Source organism: Syzygium oleosum, unplaced genomic scaffold, assembly GCF_021117445.2.
Source record: "Syzygium oleosum isolate NSW1041296 unplaced genomic scaffold, Sole_v2.1 Sole_v2.26, whole genome shotgun sequence".
NCBI classification, from domain to species: domain Eukaryota; kingdom Viridiplantae; phylum Streptophyta; class Magnoliopsida; order Myrtales; family Myrtaceae; genus Syzygium; species Syzygium oleosum.
This window is the reverse complement of record NW_026607510.1, coordinates 2,836,835-2,856,842: the sequence shown is the minus strand read 5'-3', so window position 1 is coordinate 2,856,842 and position 20,008 is coordinate 2,836,835. Positions and strand designations below refer to the sequence as shown.

The 20,008-nt window shown below is 39.9% G+C and overlaps 2 protein-coding genes across 3 annotated transcripts; both read left to right on the top strand.

Moving 5' to 3' along the window:
• Positions 1-9,834: 9,834 nt before the first annotated feature.
• Positions 9,835-15,075, top strand: LOC115682433 (probable methyltransferase PMT26). 2 transcript variants are annotated; one of them, XM_030606656.2, is made up of 9 exons: positions 9,835-10,242; positions 11,103-12,207; positions 12,290-12,439; positions 12,660-12,930; positions 13,135-13,245; positions 13,342-13,516; positions 13,838-14,110; positions 14,218-14,412; positions 14,561-15,075. In XM_030606656.2, the coding sequence occupies exons 2-9, from the start codon at positions 11,137-11,139 to the stop codon at positions 14,787-14,789; spliced, it is 2,475 nt and encodes an 824-aa protein (XP_030462516.1). In that variant the 5' UTR covers positions 9,835-10,242; positions 11,103-11,136; the 3' UTR covers positions 14,790-15,075. The 2 variants fall into 2 exon arrangements, with proteins under 2 accessions (XP_030462516.1, XP_030462515.1); XM_030606655.2 differs by having other exon boundaries at positions 9,836-10,263.
• Positions 15,076-17,345: 2,270 nt separating this feature from the next.
• LOC115682435 (nuclear transcription factor Y subunit B-7) lies at positions 17,346-18,273 on the top strand. The gene has a single exon (XM_030606658.2). It carries the CDS (start codon positions 17,479-17,481, stop codon positions 18,181-18,183), a length of 705 nt encoding a protein of 234 aa, XP_030462518.1. The 5' UTR covers positions 17,346-17,478; the 3' UTR covers positions 18,184-18,273.
• Positions 18,274-20,008: the final 1,735 nt, after the last annotated feature.

The window sequence follows — 20,008 nt, the reverse complement described above, 5'->3', positions numbered from 1 at the left end:
ATTCCCAAGCTCTCGTTATTACATTCTCTCAAATTCAACTTACAAACTTGAATTCATCCGATTTGACCAAAATTTGACCGGGATAACTCTTCCATACAATATGCAGTCGACTCGATTTTTATGTCAATGGAAAACTCCTCGCTCGAATTTTTAAAAATGAGATTCAATCTTTGAAAAAGCATTGGCATTACACGTTTCTGAGAATCGAGCCGAATGGACCGACATGGTGGAAAGATGTGATATTTTCTTCTTTAAAAATCCGATCAATGGAAAGCTTATGACTTGATCTCTGCGGTGAAATTATTCGATCGGACCAAGTCATAAAATTATCAACACCTCGCGATCGAACGGCTATGATTAAAAATGTGATATTTTTAAGACCTGGCTTTTCGATTTGGACAACTAGGGTATCTAGGAGAGTACTTGAGCTGGGGGGCAAGCCAATATCACAGTAATCGCAATGATAAGACGTGTAAAGATGAGAAAATGCATTATGGTGAGAATGGCTAACTCGCAACGTTTCGAATGGGCTCCCCTCCCGACACCCTTCTCCTTGTGCTTCTTTTCCTTCTCCCCTGTCTTTGAGGGGGAGCCGCCAACTGTGTCAACAACTTATTTGTGTCTTTTAATTCATACACTACTGGCCATCCAGCTCTGCATAGATCTCCACAAGTCACAACACGAGTTGACGAAACTGATGAAGTGGAGAGTTGCAACTAGCATAAAAGAGCTCGATCGCCATCGGAGTGCCTATGTAGTGCAACTTGGATAGAGAAGCAAGCCCCCTACACAAGTCCGGGCTCCTCAAAATATAGACTCGAGAGACTTGCTAGATTCGTTGCCATTGGCTATTGATCGAATTCTCCAAGGCTTTAAACTTGGTTTCGAGCTCTACTTCCTTACTCATCGAAAAACTGCGGGTAAGAAATGTTAAGGAGAAGGAGAAGGGAATTCATGATCAAGACTCATCAATTATGTGCAAATTACTCCAGATTAAAGCCATTAGCACAAGCCAAGGGTGATTTTCATGAGCCTCCGTGTGAGTGATTTTCTACACTCTTACTCCTTAGATTATAAGGAAGTGGTTGAGATCATGTGTTTGAGGAAGCCTTGGTTGCCGCCTTAGTCTCGGGTCTGAGATGTTTCTCGTTAAGTGGGATGATGGTTTTATTGTGAGTATGATGCGGTTGAGATGAGGTCCTAGACAAAGTTCGTCACCGAACGACATAGCTAGGTGCAGTATTCTCGGGATTCAGATATTATCTAACACGGTAGGATGAGTTGTAGGTCAGTATGACAACAAAAAGGGTGTGATCCATTATTATGGGTGCACTTGATTCGGCAATCCCAATAAGAGATTTTAGGGAAATGCAAATACCTTTAACTTAAAGCCCGTTGGGGAAATGCAAATTGCGTTTGGTAAAAAATCATTTGTGAAGCTATTTTGGGCCAAGTAGTATTTGGCAAATTTTATTTTGCAAAGGGCTTTGGGATTTTTTTTATTTAAAAAAAAAAGCTTACCCTTCACCGGAGTCGGCAATGGGCGATGGGTTACGACCGCCGGCGAGCCAGATCTGGCATCGACAGTCGTCGCCCGAGGTTGGGTGACCCCCAGCGAGGGTCTTGCGACCCCAAGTGGCCCTCGTCGGGGTCGCGGGACCCAGGCGACTTGAGGTGGCTGTCGCCGGGGTCGGGCGACCTAGCCGGCGCTTCGCCGTCCCGATTTAGCCTCGGGCGACTCTGGCTAGCCACCCTTAGCCCAAAAAAGATAAACAGTCACGAGGGGCAAAATTAAAATATTAAAGAATTAGTGATTGTAGTTTGGGAAGAAAAAAAATTGGTTTAAGTATTCCCAATATTAGCTTTTGGCCGAAAGCCCATTGGAAATGCTCGCCAAATGCCTTAGCATTTCTCCAAGGGGCTTTCAAATGCTGAACCAAACGCACCCTATGTATGGTGGTGGATTGCCATGTAGTATAGTGACATACCATGTGTCCTTTTGTTTTTGGTGAGAAAACATTGAATTTCATTGTTAAAGAAAAGTCCACGGAAACGGTTTAACCGCTTTTGAAACAAGAACGTTCCCCCAAGACCGGGGGAACATGTGTTTTGAAGAAAGAGTTCTCTCAAAAATGTTCTCATTTTTTGTCTAGAAATAGAAAACCAACTTTTTTTTTGTTCTGATTTCTGGTTCAGAATCTGTTCTGGAACAAAAACTTGTCCCAGAAATAGAAAACTGAAATTGCGTTAACAAACGGGTTTCTGGTCCAAAACTGATTCTGGGAACAAAAAACCAGTTCTAGACAGAACCAGAATGATTATCATGCGATACCTTACAATCCAATTTTGTGATAATCTACTCTTACTCTGGGTTTTAGCGACCCAATCAGTTATTCTACTGGACCCTCTATTTAATGGGCCAATCTAATTTGCGTATAGAGCCTTAGGACCACACGGGCTTCGCTGACAAGTAGATACCATGTGTCATTTGTGTGCCCACTATAAGCAAAATAGCATGTTTGATCCCCATGGAGACGGTAGATTACTTCCTGAATTGGTGATATGCTTACTCAGCATTAGTGCCGACTCACCAATAATATTTGAAAATTGGTTTAGATTGGGAAGAAAAAGAGATTGTGCTGCATCACCACTCCTCTCTGACAATGAAATTGTGAACAATCATTTGTTAAATTCGAAGGCAATTTCTTAAAATATCTTCCTTTTTTAATTGTTTAATGGGCTTGTCTGCACAACCTGAGGGATTGAACTCAAATAATAGAGTATGCTGTTGCGATGTGGCTAGGTAGTAGCCAAAGGCAATCTGACTTGTGTGTGTAAATAAGGCCCAGTACTTTTGTTTTTAGTCACGAGGCCCAGTACTTGCAAAGTCATGCATTTCATGAATTTGCACAAAATTGAATGAAATCCTCTTAGGGTGCGCATGATAATCATTCTGTGCCCGGGAACTATTTTTACTCAGAAATGATTCTTTTTTATTCTGTGGCCGGAAACAATTTCTGAGCATTTGAAGGCGTTTGGTAACTGTCCAAAATTTCTATTCCTGGGATAGAAAAGAACAGAAATACGTTTGGTAACTACACAAAATTTCTTTTTATTAATAATATTTTAATAATATTTTAAATTGGTTAATATATTTTTCTTTTTTTTTTCTTTCTACCCTTCCCTTCTTTGGCCATGGCCGGTCGCCGGCGCCGGCGACCGGCCACAGGCCAGGGCGTCACGGCCCTCACCGCCGCCCTGGCCACCTGACTCACCGCCGGCCTCGCCCAGATCAGGCAAGGCCGAGCCTCGGCGTCGGTCGCGACGGCGAGATCGGCTTCGCCGTGGGTCGCAACGGCGAGGCCGACCTCGCCATGATCGACGGCGAGCCGCCTCGCCCAGGCGGCGAGGGTCCAGCCCTCACCCTCGCCGGCGAGGGCCGTGACGCCCTCGTCGGCCCTGGGCTATGGCCGGTCGCCGGCGACCGACCACAGCCCAGGGAAGAACAACACAAAGAAGAAAAGAAAAAAAAGAAAAAGAAGAAAAAGAACTCATTCTCAAAATTGTGCCGAGAAACAAGAAGCAACTTTTTTTTACTTCTTGTTTCTCTTCCAAAACTGTTTCTGGGCATAAATTTTTGCAAAAATGTGCCCAGGAACAAAATGTTTACCAAACGCATTTATGTTCTCAAACTATTTCTGGGAACAAAAGAACAGAAATTTTCACTGTTTGGCACGTTACCAAACGGTCCTTACTAACCAAACTGTCCATTGATCCTTGAATCACTCCCAAATTATCACCCTCCTACACTTTTCTAGAGCAACGTGTTCCGGTGTCGCTCAAGTGGAGGGCAATACATGTGGAACTTCGGAAGCACACGTTAAACACGTCGATGGAGCAAATCCCATCACTTCTAGTACACCGTCTTTATCGTGTATTGTGAAATTTCGTGCATTCGAAATGAAATGGTTTCCTATTTAAGTTTAGTTTTAAAATGCCCGAAATATTACAAATCTCAAAACAAGAAAACAGAGCAAATCCATGCATGCAGTGCATGTTACACAAAAATCCAAAGATCTCTCAACGTAACTTGATGGGCATCACGTCGGCCATTGGAGTCCCGGCTCTCGATATGCTTCTCCTAACGTGGGGACACTCTCTCCACAAACTTCGCAGCACCCAAATATTATTATTATTATTTTTATTTTTTTTTGGTCGAAGCCATAGATTATTATTTATAAATAATAATTTATTTGCCAAAAATTAAAAAATATATTTAATAAGAATTTGGTGCTTTAATTGGACTTCGGGGGTGGTGCTCGTGCAACGATGCAAGGCCACATGGGAACGCGCGCCCTCTCGGATCTGCACCGACGCCACCGACACGCGATGTCATTCTGCAATATTTCGTGTCCAAAATTTGTTTGGTTTTACAACTTTATCTCGTATTCTAAAGATGAAAAAAGAAAAAGCATTTTGAGGTTTTTGAGAATTGCTGAGAAATTATAATTGCATGTGTTGAAAATGACAAAAAAAAGTCAGATTACAAAAGGCAGAAAGACTTCGAGAAGCATAAATTTCAAAAATAGAAATCGCTCTGAACAGAAACTTAAATTAAGTTTTAGAGGAAAAGGTTATGCTACTGCTCGATAGGTGACGTGTGTATTGATTTCCTTATATTTATCGCTTATGTGTAAAACCCGAACAGAGAATACCTCCATCTCTCTCTTTCCTCTTTGAGGTCGCCTCTCTCTCTCTCTCTCTCTCTCTCTCTCTCTCTCTCTCTCTCTCTCTCTGAGCATAGATCCTAAACAAAAAAACCTTCTTGACTTGACTTGCTTCTCTACATGCGATTGCTATGTAAATGTGGCGGTGGTGGTGCATGCCGTGCATGAAATATTTTCTCCAACAATGTACCCTGGTTCCTTGATTCGTTCGTACACCCAAATGACAGAATATAACTACATAAATTTTCACGTAATTTACGAATTCACCGACCGCATAGTATTACACACCGATGAAATAAAATTACTACACTATATTTCGATATTCATTCTCGTCGAGTAAGAGTTCATGTTTACTGGTTAACTCCTCGAGGTCGGTGTTGAGTAATCATGGATTTCCAATTTAGGAACCGAGCGTCATCCGTTTGAATCTCACCAATTACGTGTAAACTGTTCCAGACGAGGGCCACATGCACAAGTCAAAGGCGTGTACATAACCGGTCCATGGGTGCATGTTTCCACGGGCCTCCAGGCCGTCGGAATTCCATGTCCGCGCCCTCGAATTTCTTAAAAAAAAAAGGTACTGCGTGATTTTAAAAATTCGAAACACTTCATTTTAAATCAAATTAAAACTTCAAATCTCGAAAATAAAGAATAAACAAAGGCCATCATTGATATGGACTAATTATCAATTTTTTTCCCATGGAGAATGGTTGGTCCAGCATGCAAAAATCAAAGGAAAAAGGACGTCGTGCATTTTTGTCTCCATTATTCTGGAATATCATACAAGACCGTGCTTGGACCGCAGCTGCCAGCTATCGATTGAAAAATGCACTAACTTATTTTATTCGACATAGGTATAGATCTTACTTTCGGTCCACCCTGTCTAGATTCTCCTCCCAATGCAAATCCAAGTTTCCTTATAATATAAATTAAAGCCAAGTTCTAACAACTACTAGTCAAACTATAACTTAATTTTATCAGATCAAGAGTATAATCACAACTATAGTAACACCATCTTCACATGTGACGCTATCGTTCTCCATCTTTGAACGAAGGCTTTGAAAGGTTCATTCCTTCTTTTCTCCACCCGAACCATGTCTTCCCTCGTATGGATAATCTTTGGGTTAAACTTATATTGTCGAAGGAATTCCTCAGCAAGATTCTCCCACCCGGTAATCTTCTCGACGTCTAGCGCAATGAATCATGACAGAGCAGGACCGATCGAACTATACTGGAAAGTATGGATGAGAAGCGGTATGTTGTCAGAGTAACGAGCCATCTTCCTTATAGTGCACAACTGGCTAATTTCTACACTGGCATTGGCAAGTGACGGTCGTGCGCCTTCCTTGCGTTTATGCGCAAAATCGACATTTTAAAAGATTGAGTAATATCATGTTATTAGTACCTATTTGAATTATTTAGATAATGGAAAGATTTTTATCAGTAAAAGTACACAATTTTCAAATCAAATGTATAATAATACGTGAAATATACAGATATTTCAAGAAGTGAAATATTTTTGTGGCAATGTTGTTGTCGGATTGAAAAAGAAAATTCGGATTTTATTATTAGAATACGTGAGAGATTACATAGAATTATTCACTAACGCGGTTGCCCATGAATTTACTATTTGTGGAACAAGTAATTAATGACATTTTTTGAAGAAAGAAAAGATTGAGATCCCACAAAATTAGAAGGTTCTCTTTATTTTATAGTATAGTACTTTTACATGATCTCGATCGCTTGATTAGTTATTTTATAAACATCGAGTACATAGACAAATACGTATTTAAATACGCAACTTCATCTGATCCCTCACATGTTTCGGTATTAAAATTTGGATTCTTTATATTCCATGGTACCTTTCCTAAAAAGCTTTCGAACCGTGAAATATTTTTCTCCTTTCACGTATATTTGTACAATTTCTCTGTATTATTGCTTTAATTTGTCCCTTATTTCTTTCAACTATTCATCGACTCAAATATTCCATACCAAAGTGATTTTGCTTAATGTTTCGGATGCCAATTTCTTGGACACCCACAAACGCGCGTGCACATTTTTCTAGTTGTCGTTTATACCAATTCACTTTTACTACTCGTAAACTCTGTTTGTTTTGCGAAAAGTAAATGATCTGAAAAGCATTTTCCTAAAAATAATCGTTTATATCGCTTGAAATTATCTGTCATTGAAAAATATTTTCACCATTCACAACAATTTATGTCTAAATATTTTCATGGTTAATGATAATATTTTCTGCTCGTTCATTATTATAAGCGATCATTTTTAGAAAAATATTTTCGAAAGCATTTATTTCTAATGAAGCAAATGCACCATTATAAGTAGGTATTATCATATAAAATAACTAATCACACTTTTTTCCCAAAAAGTAGAGCCCTAGCACAATTTTCCAGATAGTTTAAGTATAGAGATCCAATGCCTTGTCGGATCAATCGCAAAAATCGGTTCCTAGTGCCTTTCAAACGATAATACCAGCTTCCTCTCGTTTTGGACTATTTTGGTCTTCCATCCTTCTCTTTCACCCTTTTTTCCAACCGAGATCGCTCACGTCGCTTTCCTCCATTGCAATTTCTCCTAAATTTTCGGTTAAAAGACCAGAAATCTCGTTGCAATTTGACCTAATTTGCTAGAAAAATTTCCATCTGATTGGCCGCGCATGGCGGTGAGCATTTTAAGGGTGAATCTGTAATTATACATTCTCGCCCTTTCGTCGTCACGCCTTTCGCCACCTTGTCTGAACCTCTCGTCTCAATGATCACTCCTTGTAGTTGTCAAATCGGCTTGAGCCTAGTCCGTTCTCAAATTCTCATCTACCTAAAAGTGGTCCCTCTCTAATACTATTTGCAACGACCCCACGAGATGGTGACCATTTAGGGTATTCAAATGACTTCACGTAAGTCAAATCCTCAAAAGAAAAGTAGTCACGTGATCATAGGAGATTGTAACCCCATTCGATATCGAACTCGAGGTGTCGCATTGACACTCGTTATTTAACCACTGTTCAGAATATTTGCCTAAGAAGATTGACCCAACTTGATCAAAAGTTAGACAACTCGTGTTCTCGACATGAATCGCGATTGGCTGTCATTACATTACCACACTCTTTTCTAACCATTCCTCAGCATATCTGCTCACGAAATTTTTTTTGCCAAACCTAATCAAAAGTTGGATAACTCGTGTCCCTTATCTGATCCTTGATTGGCTGCTACAATATTAACATCGCGCTCCAAAATAAAACGATTAATACTTTGAATTAGTAAAACATGCTAAGGCTGGACTTATGGAAAAATAATCACTATGTGGCTGGCATGAGCTATCTAACTCTTACCAAAATAGGAAGCATGACGCCACATCAATACCTTTTAAAGGCAAGAAAAATCTCTATTATTCTAAATCAACAATAGCATTTTAGTGTAATGAATTTTCTTCTTCTTATTTTATAAAAAAATAAGAGCACCTAACTGTCTAGATCACTGCGATTTTGTTCCCTAATAGGGGTGGACATTGAGATCCGACTTTAATGATGAAATGTGACTCATGGTCGATAAATGTGACAATTAATTGCAGCTTTGCTTGAGGATGAAGCTTCCATCGAGCCCTCGTTTTAATGAATCATGCCCTAATGTACCATGAGTCGGATCCAACTGGGCCATTGGCTTTGCCCTTTTGATTCCAACCCGACAAAATAGCCTTAATTCCACTTAATTGCACATGCTAAAATCATGCCTCTCTTTTGGAGGGAAAGAGAGAGTAATGGGGTCCGATTGAATTGACTAAGCTAAGTGTTTTCTCGTGATATGAATTAAGTAAATTTGCTGGAGGGAAGGTGACCGTGCTAGTGCACATGATGTGATATAAGTAGCTACACACGTTGGATTTTATTTTTTCAAAATTTGTAGTGACCCAAGTACAAAAAAAATTTATAGTCGATTTTCATAAATAGGGTATATTCACACCCATAATTTATATTATTTAAAAGAAAAGAAAAATTAAGTGAAATTAGAGGTAAAATCAATATATGAACTTTCTTTTCAAACTCTTCCTTGTCTCCCTCTATGAAGACTTGAATCTTGATCATACATATGCATATCGTTTGTCTACGAAATTTATATGTTCTTACACATGGTTTTCATCCACCTATGAATTTAAGTTTTTATGTTGGACATTCTAACGTGATATCAAAACCCCAAGGTTCGTTCCTGATTTATTTGGCATTTGCTACCCTCCGTTCTTCGAATTTCCACTACATATAATTTGGAAAAAGGAAATACAACAAAAAAGAGGATATAATTATTGAAGGAACGAAAAAGAGGAAATAATCTTTTAAAAAATCTTTTATGGCCCTTATGATTTCGCTTTTATCATACGAAACAACTAAACTTAAAACTAAAGATCCATATATAATCATGCACGTTTCTTCACAAATTCCTTTTGTGACAAAGACAGATATTCGAGTTTTTTGGAATTTAGGGGAAATTTCTAGTTTCGACACAAACTCGATCTTAATCTAAATCAAGAAGGTGAATCTCAATTCAAACGCATAAAATAGACCTCAAATATTTCATCAACTAAAATCTCCAAAATAAATAAATAGATAATAATAACTGCACTTGCCAAAAGGCATAATTCCAAAAAACAAACACCAACTTTACTTCCAGTGAAAACTCTTGTCCAAATTTTCTTTGTCTAATAAAAAAAAATCGTCAAATTTCACTTCAATTCCAAATCTGACTCGAACAACTTGAAAATCTCACATCACGGGGGTCATATTTTTCGGTGCCTTTTATCGAGACGAAAAGAAGTTCTAGTAAGAATTGTCACTCAAAATAAAGTTCGTGCTCTTTTTTTTTTTATGAATTAGCCTTGCCAAAAATAGTAATTTCCTCCTTACCAAAAAATAGTAATTTCCGAGTATTTATGAAATTTCCTAAATCAACCTCGCTCGGTTTTGAGCAGTTGGAGGTTTTTTCTTCCTTGTCGTCACCCCCCCTCCTTATCCACCGATTTTTACCCGTGGCTGTCTCTCTCTCTCTCTCTCTCTCTTCTGTGCTTCGTCTCTTGTCCAAATTCTCTCTCTTCCTGTGCTTCTTGAGAGAGAGAGAGAGAGAGAGAGAGAGAGAGCTTTTCTTGACCATCCTGTCGTAGGCCGCCCCTTCATCTCTCCCAGCCCCACCATCGGTGCACCAAATCTAGGAGAGCCTGTGTCTAATGTCGTCAATCCCACGACGCGGTTTCCCTCCCTTCCTCTCTCTCTCGTGATTTCTTGAAAGTTAATGCTGGATTTTAACTCCAGCTGACGGCAGCTCAGAAAACACGAAAGAAAGAAAAGGAAAAAAGCACAGGAAAGAAAAGGGGAAAGATCCGTTCTCGCTTTCTATAAGTAATAAGCCGTCATCGCTCCGTCCTCTCTCTCCCCTCAGTGACCCACCAAGGGAAACAGTGATGGGCAGATAGCCGCTCTCCTTCTTTCGCTCCTCAGACTCAGATCCGATCTCGGGTGTTTCTGGTTTCTCCGATTGTGAGTACTGTTCTGATGTCTAAGCTTGCTTGGGATTCGTTCTTGTTTTCTTGATCTTGCGCTCCTGTGCATGTGGGTACGCGAGTCTTGCTGCGGATCTAGACGGGTCTCTTGGTTTTGTGTGTTTGGTCTTTGATCTTTCTGGGGGTTCAGGAATCGTGGGTCTCTGGAAAATCTGTATCTTGATCAGCATTTCGTGATGAGCTCGATGTTTTATTGGATTTTTGATTTGTTTTCTTGCGACTGGATTGTGATTTAGCGTAGATCTGGGCGGGTCTGGATTGTTTCGTTTATTTTCTCGGTTCAGTTTGAGTTTTTTGAGCACAAACAAGCTGGTTTTTTTTTTGGCATTGAAGGGATGTGATTCTTGCGTTTCGCCTTCTTCATCTGTCGGTTTTTGGGGATAACTTGCTCGGTTCGATTGCCTTTATTGGTCTTGAAGCTCCTTTTGATATGATTTGGTCTTTGCCTGATGTTTTTGCTTTGAAGAACTTGTTTTGACATTGCCATCTTTTTTTTAATGCCAATATCTTTACTCAGTGATATTTATAGTCTGGAGAATTGTGAATTTATTTGTGTGCTGAAGCATCTGGAAAGAATCGCGTAGTTCTCGATTCGTCTTCTACATGATGATCATCTTTTACTGGTGGCTGTTGCAACCTGTTAAGCATTTCATCATTGTTTTTAAGGAAGTAATTGGATCTGTTGGATCTTTTCTTATCTTGAATGAAAGCAATGGATTTATTAAGCTAGTGGTGATTGAAGTGGTTTTGATCCTTGATTGTTAACTAACGTTTTGTTATATTACTAATTGTATCTTCTACTCCTTGTTCTTCCAGGTGTTAACTTATAGGATTCAGTAACACAGTAAACATGGCTTTAGGAAAATATACTAGAGTCGATAATAGAAGGTCCTCATCGAGTTACTGCTCTACGGTGACAATCGTAGTTTTTGTTGCCCTCTGCTTGGTTGGGGTTTGGATGATGACGTCCTCGTCAGTCGTTCCCATGCAAAATGTAGATGTATCCCAGGAGAACAAGAGTGAGGTGAACGAGCAGGTGATTGAGAACAATAATGAGGTGAAGGAACAAGCAAATGAGAATGTGGATGAGGTGAAGGAACAAGAGAAAAAAGATAGCGACACCAGCCAATTTGAGGATAATCCAGGTGACTTACCAGAGGATGCCACCAAAGGAGACACCAATGATACGCCTTCTCAGAGCGAAAGTGACTCGAATTCGCAAGAGAACCAAGAACAGAAGCAAGATGAGAACGTGGAACTGAAAACCGGAGAGAAGGAAAGTTCAGCGGAGGAGACCAAGTCCGAAGATAATGAATCAAATCAAGAAACAGACGGATCAAAAACTGAAGGTGGAGATAATGATTCTGGTGGGCAGGGAGACTCTGAAGAGGGTTCTGGTGAACAGAAATCTGACACAGATGAGAGCGAGAAGAAAACAGATTCAGAAGAAAGTTCAGCTGACACTAAGAGTGAAGAGAAAGTGGATGGTGAGATTGAGGAGAAGGTGAGCCAAAATGATAAGGATGGATCCGGGGATAACTCAGATGACAAGAAAGACGAGAGTCAGACAAAAGATCAGACTCCTACTGAAGTGTTCCCTTCTGGTGCACAATCAGATCTTTTGAATGAAACTACTACTCAGAATGGGGCATTTTCTACACAAGCTGCTGAATCGAAGAATGAGAAGGAATCTCAAGGTTCATCCAAGCAGCAAACCGGCTACAGCTGGAAACTGTGCAATGTTACTGCTGGTCCTGATTATATTCCCTGCCTTGACAATTTGCAAGCTATCAAGAGCCTTAGCTCTACCAAGCATTACGAACACCGAGAGAGGCACTGTCCCCAGAATCCACCTACTTGCCTTGTTGCTGTTCCTAAAGGATACAAAAAGCCAATTGAATGGCCTACAAGTAGAGAAAAGGCAAGCTCCATATTAAGCTACAAGTTTGTATCTGCTTATTCTCACCCCGTGTCGTTGCTAACCTTTAATTGTCTTGTTGCAGATATGGTACTATAATGTTCCACACACCAAGCTCGCTGAAGTTAAGGGCCACCAGAACTGGGTGAAAGTTACTGGTGAATACCTTACCTTCCCTGGTGGCGGAACCCAATTTAAATTTGGTGCTCTGCATTACATCGATTTCATACAGGGGGTGAGTTGCTTCTGGTGCTATCCTTCTTAAAATCGATCCCATACTTCAAACTGCTTTTGCTTATGCTCTTTATCTCTTCCATGTGTGAGCTTTCTTCATATCCTTGCATCTTTCTTATAACCTCACCATTTGGACTGCGAGTCTGTTACACACGATTATATTGCTCTTCTTGCATCATCTTTCCTTTTTCTGATGGTTGTTTTTTGCCGGTATCATGCAGTCTGTTCCTGATGTTGCCTGGGGAAAACGCTCTCGCGTGATATTGGATGTGGGATGTGGTGTTGCTAGTTTTGGAGGCTATCTCTTTGATAGAGATGTTCTTGCAATGTCACTTGCCCCGAAAGATGAACATGAAGCACAGGTTCAGTTCGCACTTGAGAGGGGAATCCCCGCTATATCTGCCGTCATGGGCACCACAAGACTTCCCTTCCCTAGCAGAGTCTTTGATATTGTGCATTGTGCACGCTGTAGAGTCCCATGGCATATAGAAGGTACACTACTTACTTGATAACCAAAACTGCTGTAAGCCGGTCAAGAAGTCTATTTCTTTCTACAGTTATGTTACTTAGAATCATAATACCTCCTTATACAATGCAGTTACCGATTTTTTGTTCAGAAAAGTAAATGCATTTACTTTCTGTTTAGCCTTAGCTAGTCTGCATATGATACTCAGTGCTAGTATAATTCTTTTGCAGGTGGTAAACTCCTTTTGGAGCTGAACCGCCTCTTGCGACCTGGTGGTTTCTTTGTGTGGTCAGCTACTCCAGTTTATCAGAAGATTCCAGATGATGTTGCAATTTGGAAAGGTAGAATATTTTAGCTTAATATCTGGATTTCTTTGTTAAAATGAAGCTTATTTGATGGATTCTAATAGCTCTCTTCTCATGATAATTGTTTTGCAGCCATGTCTGAACTAATAAAATCAATGTGCTGGGAGCTGATATCTATAAATAAGGATACCGTGAATGGAGTTGGTGTAGCGACCTATAGGAAGCCTATGTCTAATGATTGCTACGAGAAAAGATCCCAAAACAATCCCCCAATGTGTGCAGACTCTGATGATTCAAATGCCGCCTGGTAAGTAATCCCTTTTCTGAGATAACCAACATACTTTTTACGCAAAGAGGAAAATATCATACTTTTTATTGGTGGATAATTGCTTCTTTTAGAACATAAATATGTGATTCAAGTCTTTCAAAGCATCTGCAGTCTGGCTTTTTACCAACCAACCCGATTAATGCGGAACTTCTCTACTCTTTCTTGTTTATCTTTTTTTATAACTCTTTACTTGTTATTGCATCTTATTGAGGTTTTAACTTTCATCTACATCTATAATCATTAATGGTTCCCTGGTGTTGTAAGAATACTTCTAACAACCATGTCCTCCTTTCTGAATAGGTATGTGAATCTGCAAGCATGCATGCATAAAATACCTATAGACTCCACCGAACGTGGGTCTCAATGGCCAGAGGAATGGCCAGCGAGGTTGGTGAAAACACCTTATTGGCTGTTGAGTTCCAAGGTTGGAGTCTATGGTAAATCTGCCCCCGAGGATTTCGCTTCAGACAATGAGCACTGGAAACGGGTTGTGACCAAGTCATATTTAAATGGAATTGGGATTGACTGGTCTACTGTGAGGAATGTCATGGACATGCGAGCAATTTATGGAGGGTAAGCAATCTTTTGTAAAGCAAGTGATAACGTCCTGTTTTACGATTTGCTCTTACCTATTTTTGCTGTATCCTCTTCTTTACTTTTCTACACGGTTGTTTTTGCAGGTTCGCTGCTGCTCTAAAAGATTTGAATGTGTGGGTCATGAATGTGGTATCCATAGATGCCCCGGATACCTTACCCATAATCTATGAACGTGGTCTATTTGGCATTTATCATGACTGGTGTGAATCTTTTAGCACCTACCCCAGATCTTATGATCTCCTCCATGCGGACCATCTCTTCTCCAATATCAAAAAGAGGTGCATGATGATGTCATATATGCAATCTTTTCGTCTACTTGAATTTATATAGCTCAATCTTTCCTAGAAGGAATATACACAATAACTTCTGCGACCCTTTCTGGTATGATAATCTAATCTCACTGGGGCATATTATTGGTCTCAACAGGTGTAACTTAGTAGCTCTAGTAGCAGAGGTGGATCGTATCTTGAGACCTGGGGGCAAGTTGATCGTTAGGGACCATGTTGAGACGATCAATGCGGTGGAGAGCATGGCGCGGGCGATGCAATGGGAAGTCCGGCTGACGTACTCCAAGGACAACGAGGGATTGCTTTGCGTCCAGAAGTCCATGTGGCGCCCCAGCGAATCGGAGATGATCAGCTACGCCATTGCTTAGAGTAAACTCCATTTACACCCTGCTTCTCACATTCTTGAGGCCGTGTTGTCGGTGATGCCAATTAAGATTTAGGTTATTCTTTATCTCCGTCGCGATTCTGCAAGTCACGGAAACTGTATCTCTGCCTTAGGCCGTGTAGCTTGTCGGTTAGGCCCCATCAGTGTCCTATCCTTTGCATGCCCTTTTTGGTTTCTTTTTTTGCGGTTTCTTTAGATGAAAGTCGGCTGGTATATTATTGTAACATTATTCGTTATTCGTCAAAGAAATCATCAATGCTTTCATGCAAGTGTGAAGCTCATTGATTCTGAGTTCCTATTTTGTCTATTCTTTCTTCTCTAATTGATTGGATGAAGAGGAGGGAACACATATTTATGGATCAGTCAAGATTTTTAATGAATTCGCGTCTAATCGAGATCCGATCTCCGCTTATGCTCAGTAAATCTTGAACTTAATGGAAGCTGTCTCCCATGTGCTGTTCTTTGGAGTTGGTGCTGATTAGTCATGGGCGAAAAGATACTATGTAGCTCTTACGTGTCCTTAATGAACTATCTCAGTTGACCTCACATGAAGGCAGGGCTAATAACTCAAACTCATCAGGACAGTGGTGGAGCTCACTCTTTGATCCTTGGCTTGATAAGTGAGCTCACTGCTTATCAGAATTCTATGACTGAACTTTAATCTGAGAGAGCAAGAATCGAACTTCTCCACGGATCTGTTTGGAAGACTTTTGCTTTGAACAATTTACTCAAATCTTGCAACTCTGGTGTAGCACCTCAAATGTTGTAAACCCGGAATCCCCCGCCTGCCTGCAAATATCGACTTGGTTCGTAAGATCTTCTCAAATTTTAGATTCGGGTAAATATATGTGGTGCAAAAATGGTAGTAACCAAACTAGAGTCGCCACCAAGAAAGTTCATCTGCCTAAGTGCATGGGTAAAAGAAACCGGTCTAGATCGTAGGTAAGGGTGTTTGGTAATGCGTGGGACGGATTAACACACAGCTCTTGTTTTGATTAAGTTTTAAATCATTCTTCAATCAATTTCCTTAGCACACATGATGTTTTGTTTGCAAATTTTAAAATGTCGCGAGTACACTTACTGGCCATCGTCATTGATTACAAGACCGTTTTCTCGTGTGTGTAGAGGCTCCGTTAGTATGTGGAGGTGCCTATACAAATGTTACTTCAAAGTTCAAACGCAAAATTCAATCATGAATTGGGAAGATGACATGACAAAGATACATCAATTTCGAAATTCAGACATAAGGAGGAAATGACATGGCATCACAAATTCACGATTTAGGACATGATGAAAAAATGACGTGACATGGCAACCCCATGATAAACTCAAAATTTAGGGACAATAAGAAAATGACATACTATAACCAGGGTAAGTTGAAAATTCAAACATAATAAGAAAATAACACGATGTGAAAACAACATGACAAGTTCATAATTGAACACGATAGAAAATCATATGAGAAGGTAAATTTGAAATCCAGGACGAACTGAGGAAATAAGATGACATAACACAACATAACAAATCCAAAATTTGAAACATAATAGCTAAAAAACATGGTAATATTCGAAATTCAAAATATGGGCCGAGTAAAATTTGACAGGTGATAACTTCCTTATTCGACTTCCAATTGACCCTATTTTTGTTGCATTGGACTACTTGTGATCCCTAGTTTTATGACGTATAATTGAAATATGATAATTGTAAACTTCCCAACACTGTGAAGAACGGGCGACTAGTTTGTGTAAAATTGGTTGTCAGATGCAGTTGGCAATATCAAAAGACTCGTTATGATGAGCAATACTCATTTTTTACGTTTAAAACGCACTTTATTTTTTGGTTGAATTTTAAAACGCACTTTGTGCCTTGCATATCATCAGTCTAACCTTGATAAACTCTTGGTCAACACTAGACCAAGCTTAATGATTTTTGAAAATGGGAACAAAATTTGAGGTGTCAACGTCAAGCGCTCAGGCTTTAACCGAATTCGAATAAAATGAAACCTCGCCAAATATGCAAGTATTGACATGTAAAATCAAAACACTTCATAAGTCCTCAAAACTTAAATTTTCTTTCTTTCATTTTCAAATTTTGAAGGAAACCCCATAGTGCAGTGATAAGTAGTTTTTCTTGTCCCTTCCAAATCAGTGTTAGATGTTCAAATTAATAAAAACCAGTTTCTTAGAGGATTTAGTTGAATTGCTCTAGCTGAACTTGGTTCTAGACATTATTAAGCTGGTAAAGTTATCAATGTCACGAGAACAAACCTGGTGGTGGTCATATCACTACCCTCAAGTAAATCATGATCAAGGGAACATTCCCAGACCAGATCAAATTGATCAAGAATCACATCAGAATACAGAAAAGAAGGGTCCTTTCCAACTGTTCATGTAGAAAAAATGGTATAAAACAGAAAACACAGTTGAGCAAGGGTGAGATAGCAACAAGGGCAAGCAAAATATAGTTAAGAGATGGGGTCAGGACAGTTAATTCCCCCATCCGGGAGGGGAGCGAGTCCCTTGGGGCTCACCCTCTTTGTTTGCCTATTTTCAAGCTTCCCATGCCATTTTTATTTTTACTCATCCTCATTTAAATAAAACAAAATCACTCCCAAAAAATTTTAGGACCTGTCTTTTTCAGACACATACTCGGAGAGAGAGAGAGAGAGAGAGATGGAAGAAGAGATTGAGAGCCATCATGGAGATTTGCCAAATGTTGTGCGCAGAAGAAGAAGCTCAAGCCCAGAGAGCCCTTGCTTGAAGACCAACCATCACCACAGCAACAAAGAACAGGACAGGTTCTTGCCGATTGCCAACGTTGGGAGGATCATGAAGAAGGTGCTTCCTGGGAATGGCAAGATCTCCAAGGACGCAAAAGAGACGGTCCAGGAATGCGTGTCGGAGTTCATCAGCTTTGTCACTGGGGAGGCATCAGACAAGTGCCAGAGGGAGAAGAGGAAGACCATCAATGGGGATGACATCATCTGGGCGGTCACCACCCTAGGGTTTGAGGATTATGTTGTGCCCCTCAAGACATACCTCAACAAGTACAGAGAGATTGAGGGTGAGAAGCTGAATGTCCCCAAACAACAACAGAGATCATGCTCATCAGCGGATCAACAGCAACCACAACAGCAACATAGGATGCATCAACAACCATTCGATCATCAGATTCAAGATCACAGCACCAACATGGGGTTTACCAATAACGATAATAACAGTAGTAATGTTTTTTGTTCTTCAGCAAGCATTTTGTCTCAGCCTCGCTCTTTCGGGGGCACTGATCATCAGCCATTGATCTCCTTGCCTTTCTCTCCCAATTCCATTCAAAAACAATTACAGCACCAAGACCAAGTTGATTCGTTGGGGCAGTGGTAGATATCATACTCAAATCTCACCTTTTGTCACCTTTTTGTGTTATATTATACAATGCTGATATATACCATTCAAACAATACGTTACAGTTTTTATAGTATACATGTATGATTTCTGAGATAGATCCTTTACCAGCCCCTCACATCATTCATCATAGTTTCTTGCTCAAACCTCGCGCCTTCATCTATTTATTGAGGACAAAACTTACCTCCTTAGGGATGATAAGATCCGAGACCAGGATTACTCATTTTTTTCACAACCCGTACCCGCATTACGACACCTTTTTTTCAACGTATCAGCTTACAATCTTACAATGTTAGACGAGTTTATAGGCATGAGTGACACCGGGATTTGAAGGTAGACGTGATACTAGAGGGTCGAGGGGTGCTTTGGTTCCCCAACGCGCGAGTTCTTGCTTGTATAAAGAAGAGAGAATCAGTAGCATGAATCTTTCATGTCGCTAGAGCGCATTTGAGCATTGATTGTGAAGCCACAACGGTATCTTGGAGTAAGTTCATATCAACTACTCTTATCATAGTCGTGAATCATTTGTTAGTTGTTTTTTTCTTGTGTAAACTGCAATGACCCCATTTGCGTTTCACTTAAATTGCAATCAAACCCAATAGTTTGGAAATGGACACTCGCTTCTTCATTGGGAACGGCTGATGTTCCAAATCGGATTTCATGTTCGCAGCCACGGATGGTTGGCAAGCAAACTACTCAATCGTGTTTTGGCCTCGAAAGGCCCATGAAGCGAAAATTCAACTTGTCGAAACCAAGTCCGGTCCTTGATTGTATATCGGCATGATTTATACTCGCATGGTGTTCTCCATTGCCAGACTGCAAGAGACTCTTGTATTCTACGAACATCGTAAAAGATAATTCTTTTTCAAGTAGGCTTAATATCTGGGTAGCCAAGGAAAAATATAATGCGGTTCCTAAACTTCTATAAACAAAGTTTAAACAAATCAAAGGGGCTTTTCTTTTGTGACATGGCCTTACAAACGACAAACTTGCCGGGGTTTGGTGACCATACTAAATGAAATTTTGACTGAGGCTTAGATAAGTGCGGAGGATTAATCTTATTTAGTACTTAATAAAATTAACCACTTGTGATAAATATAACTAGCTTTGACTTAGTTAAGTCAGGATTTGCAAACTGAGGAAGCGAATAGATAATTCATCCAATAAGATAGGCAGCCCAATGGGAATCAAAATCTTGCAATTACATTGCCACAAGTTTAAAACCTATTAATAATTCACTTTGCTGCCTTGGGTGGCAAAGAGCTGACATCGAGGTCGCAAACTTCTATGTTAATGTGAACTCTCGGGGAAGATCAGCCTATTATCTCTAGAGTAATTTTCATTCATTGAGTGACGATCCTTCCACAAGGATGCTTGACTGCAAGACCCACTCGTCGAGAAAACAGAAGTTGGCCTTAATGATCCGACGGTTCTAGCTGGTGAAAATAATATTATTTTATAATTAAGCTCTTAAATTATTTCAATCTTATCAAGCAGGCCCTTAATTGAATCTTTTAAGTCAATAACAAGCTCATTCATCAAATTTTCTTTTATTTTGAACTCTTAATTGAGTTATTAAATAGGTCTTTATGCGTGAGGGTACAAGTTGAGGGAAGTGCATCCAGTTAGCTGAAAAAGTAACACAAAAAAATGAAAAAAGAAAAAGAGGAAGAAGAGAATATTTTAAAAGACAAATTGGACCCCTTTCTATCTACACAAGACCTTCATCGGACTCAATAGAGAAGAATCTTTGATCCAAACAGGAATGAAGATCTTGTCAATTATATTCCTCTTTATTTCACGA

What these genes read in the sequence shown, in the direction of transcription:
- LOC115682433 (XM_030606656.2), top strand. Translation starts at nt 11,137, where the DNA reads ATGGCTTTAGGAAAATATACTAGAGTCGATAATAGAAGGTCCTCATCG. An exon ending in GGCCTACAAGTAGAGAAAAG is followed by an intron (nt 12,208 to 12,289) that starts GCAAGCTCCATA and finishes GTCTTGTTGCAG; the next exon opens with ATATGGTACTATAATGTTCC. An exon ending in GATGATTCAAATGCCGCCTG is followed by an intron (nt 13,517 to 13,837) that starts GTAAGTAATCCC and finishes CTTTCTGAATAG; the next exon opens with GTATGTGAATCTGCAAGCAT.
- LOC115682435 (XM_030606658.2), top strand. Translation starts at nt 17,479, where the DNA reads ATGGAAGAAGAGATTGAGAGCCATCATGGAGATTTGCCAAATGTTGTG.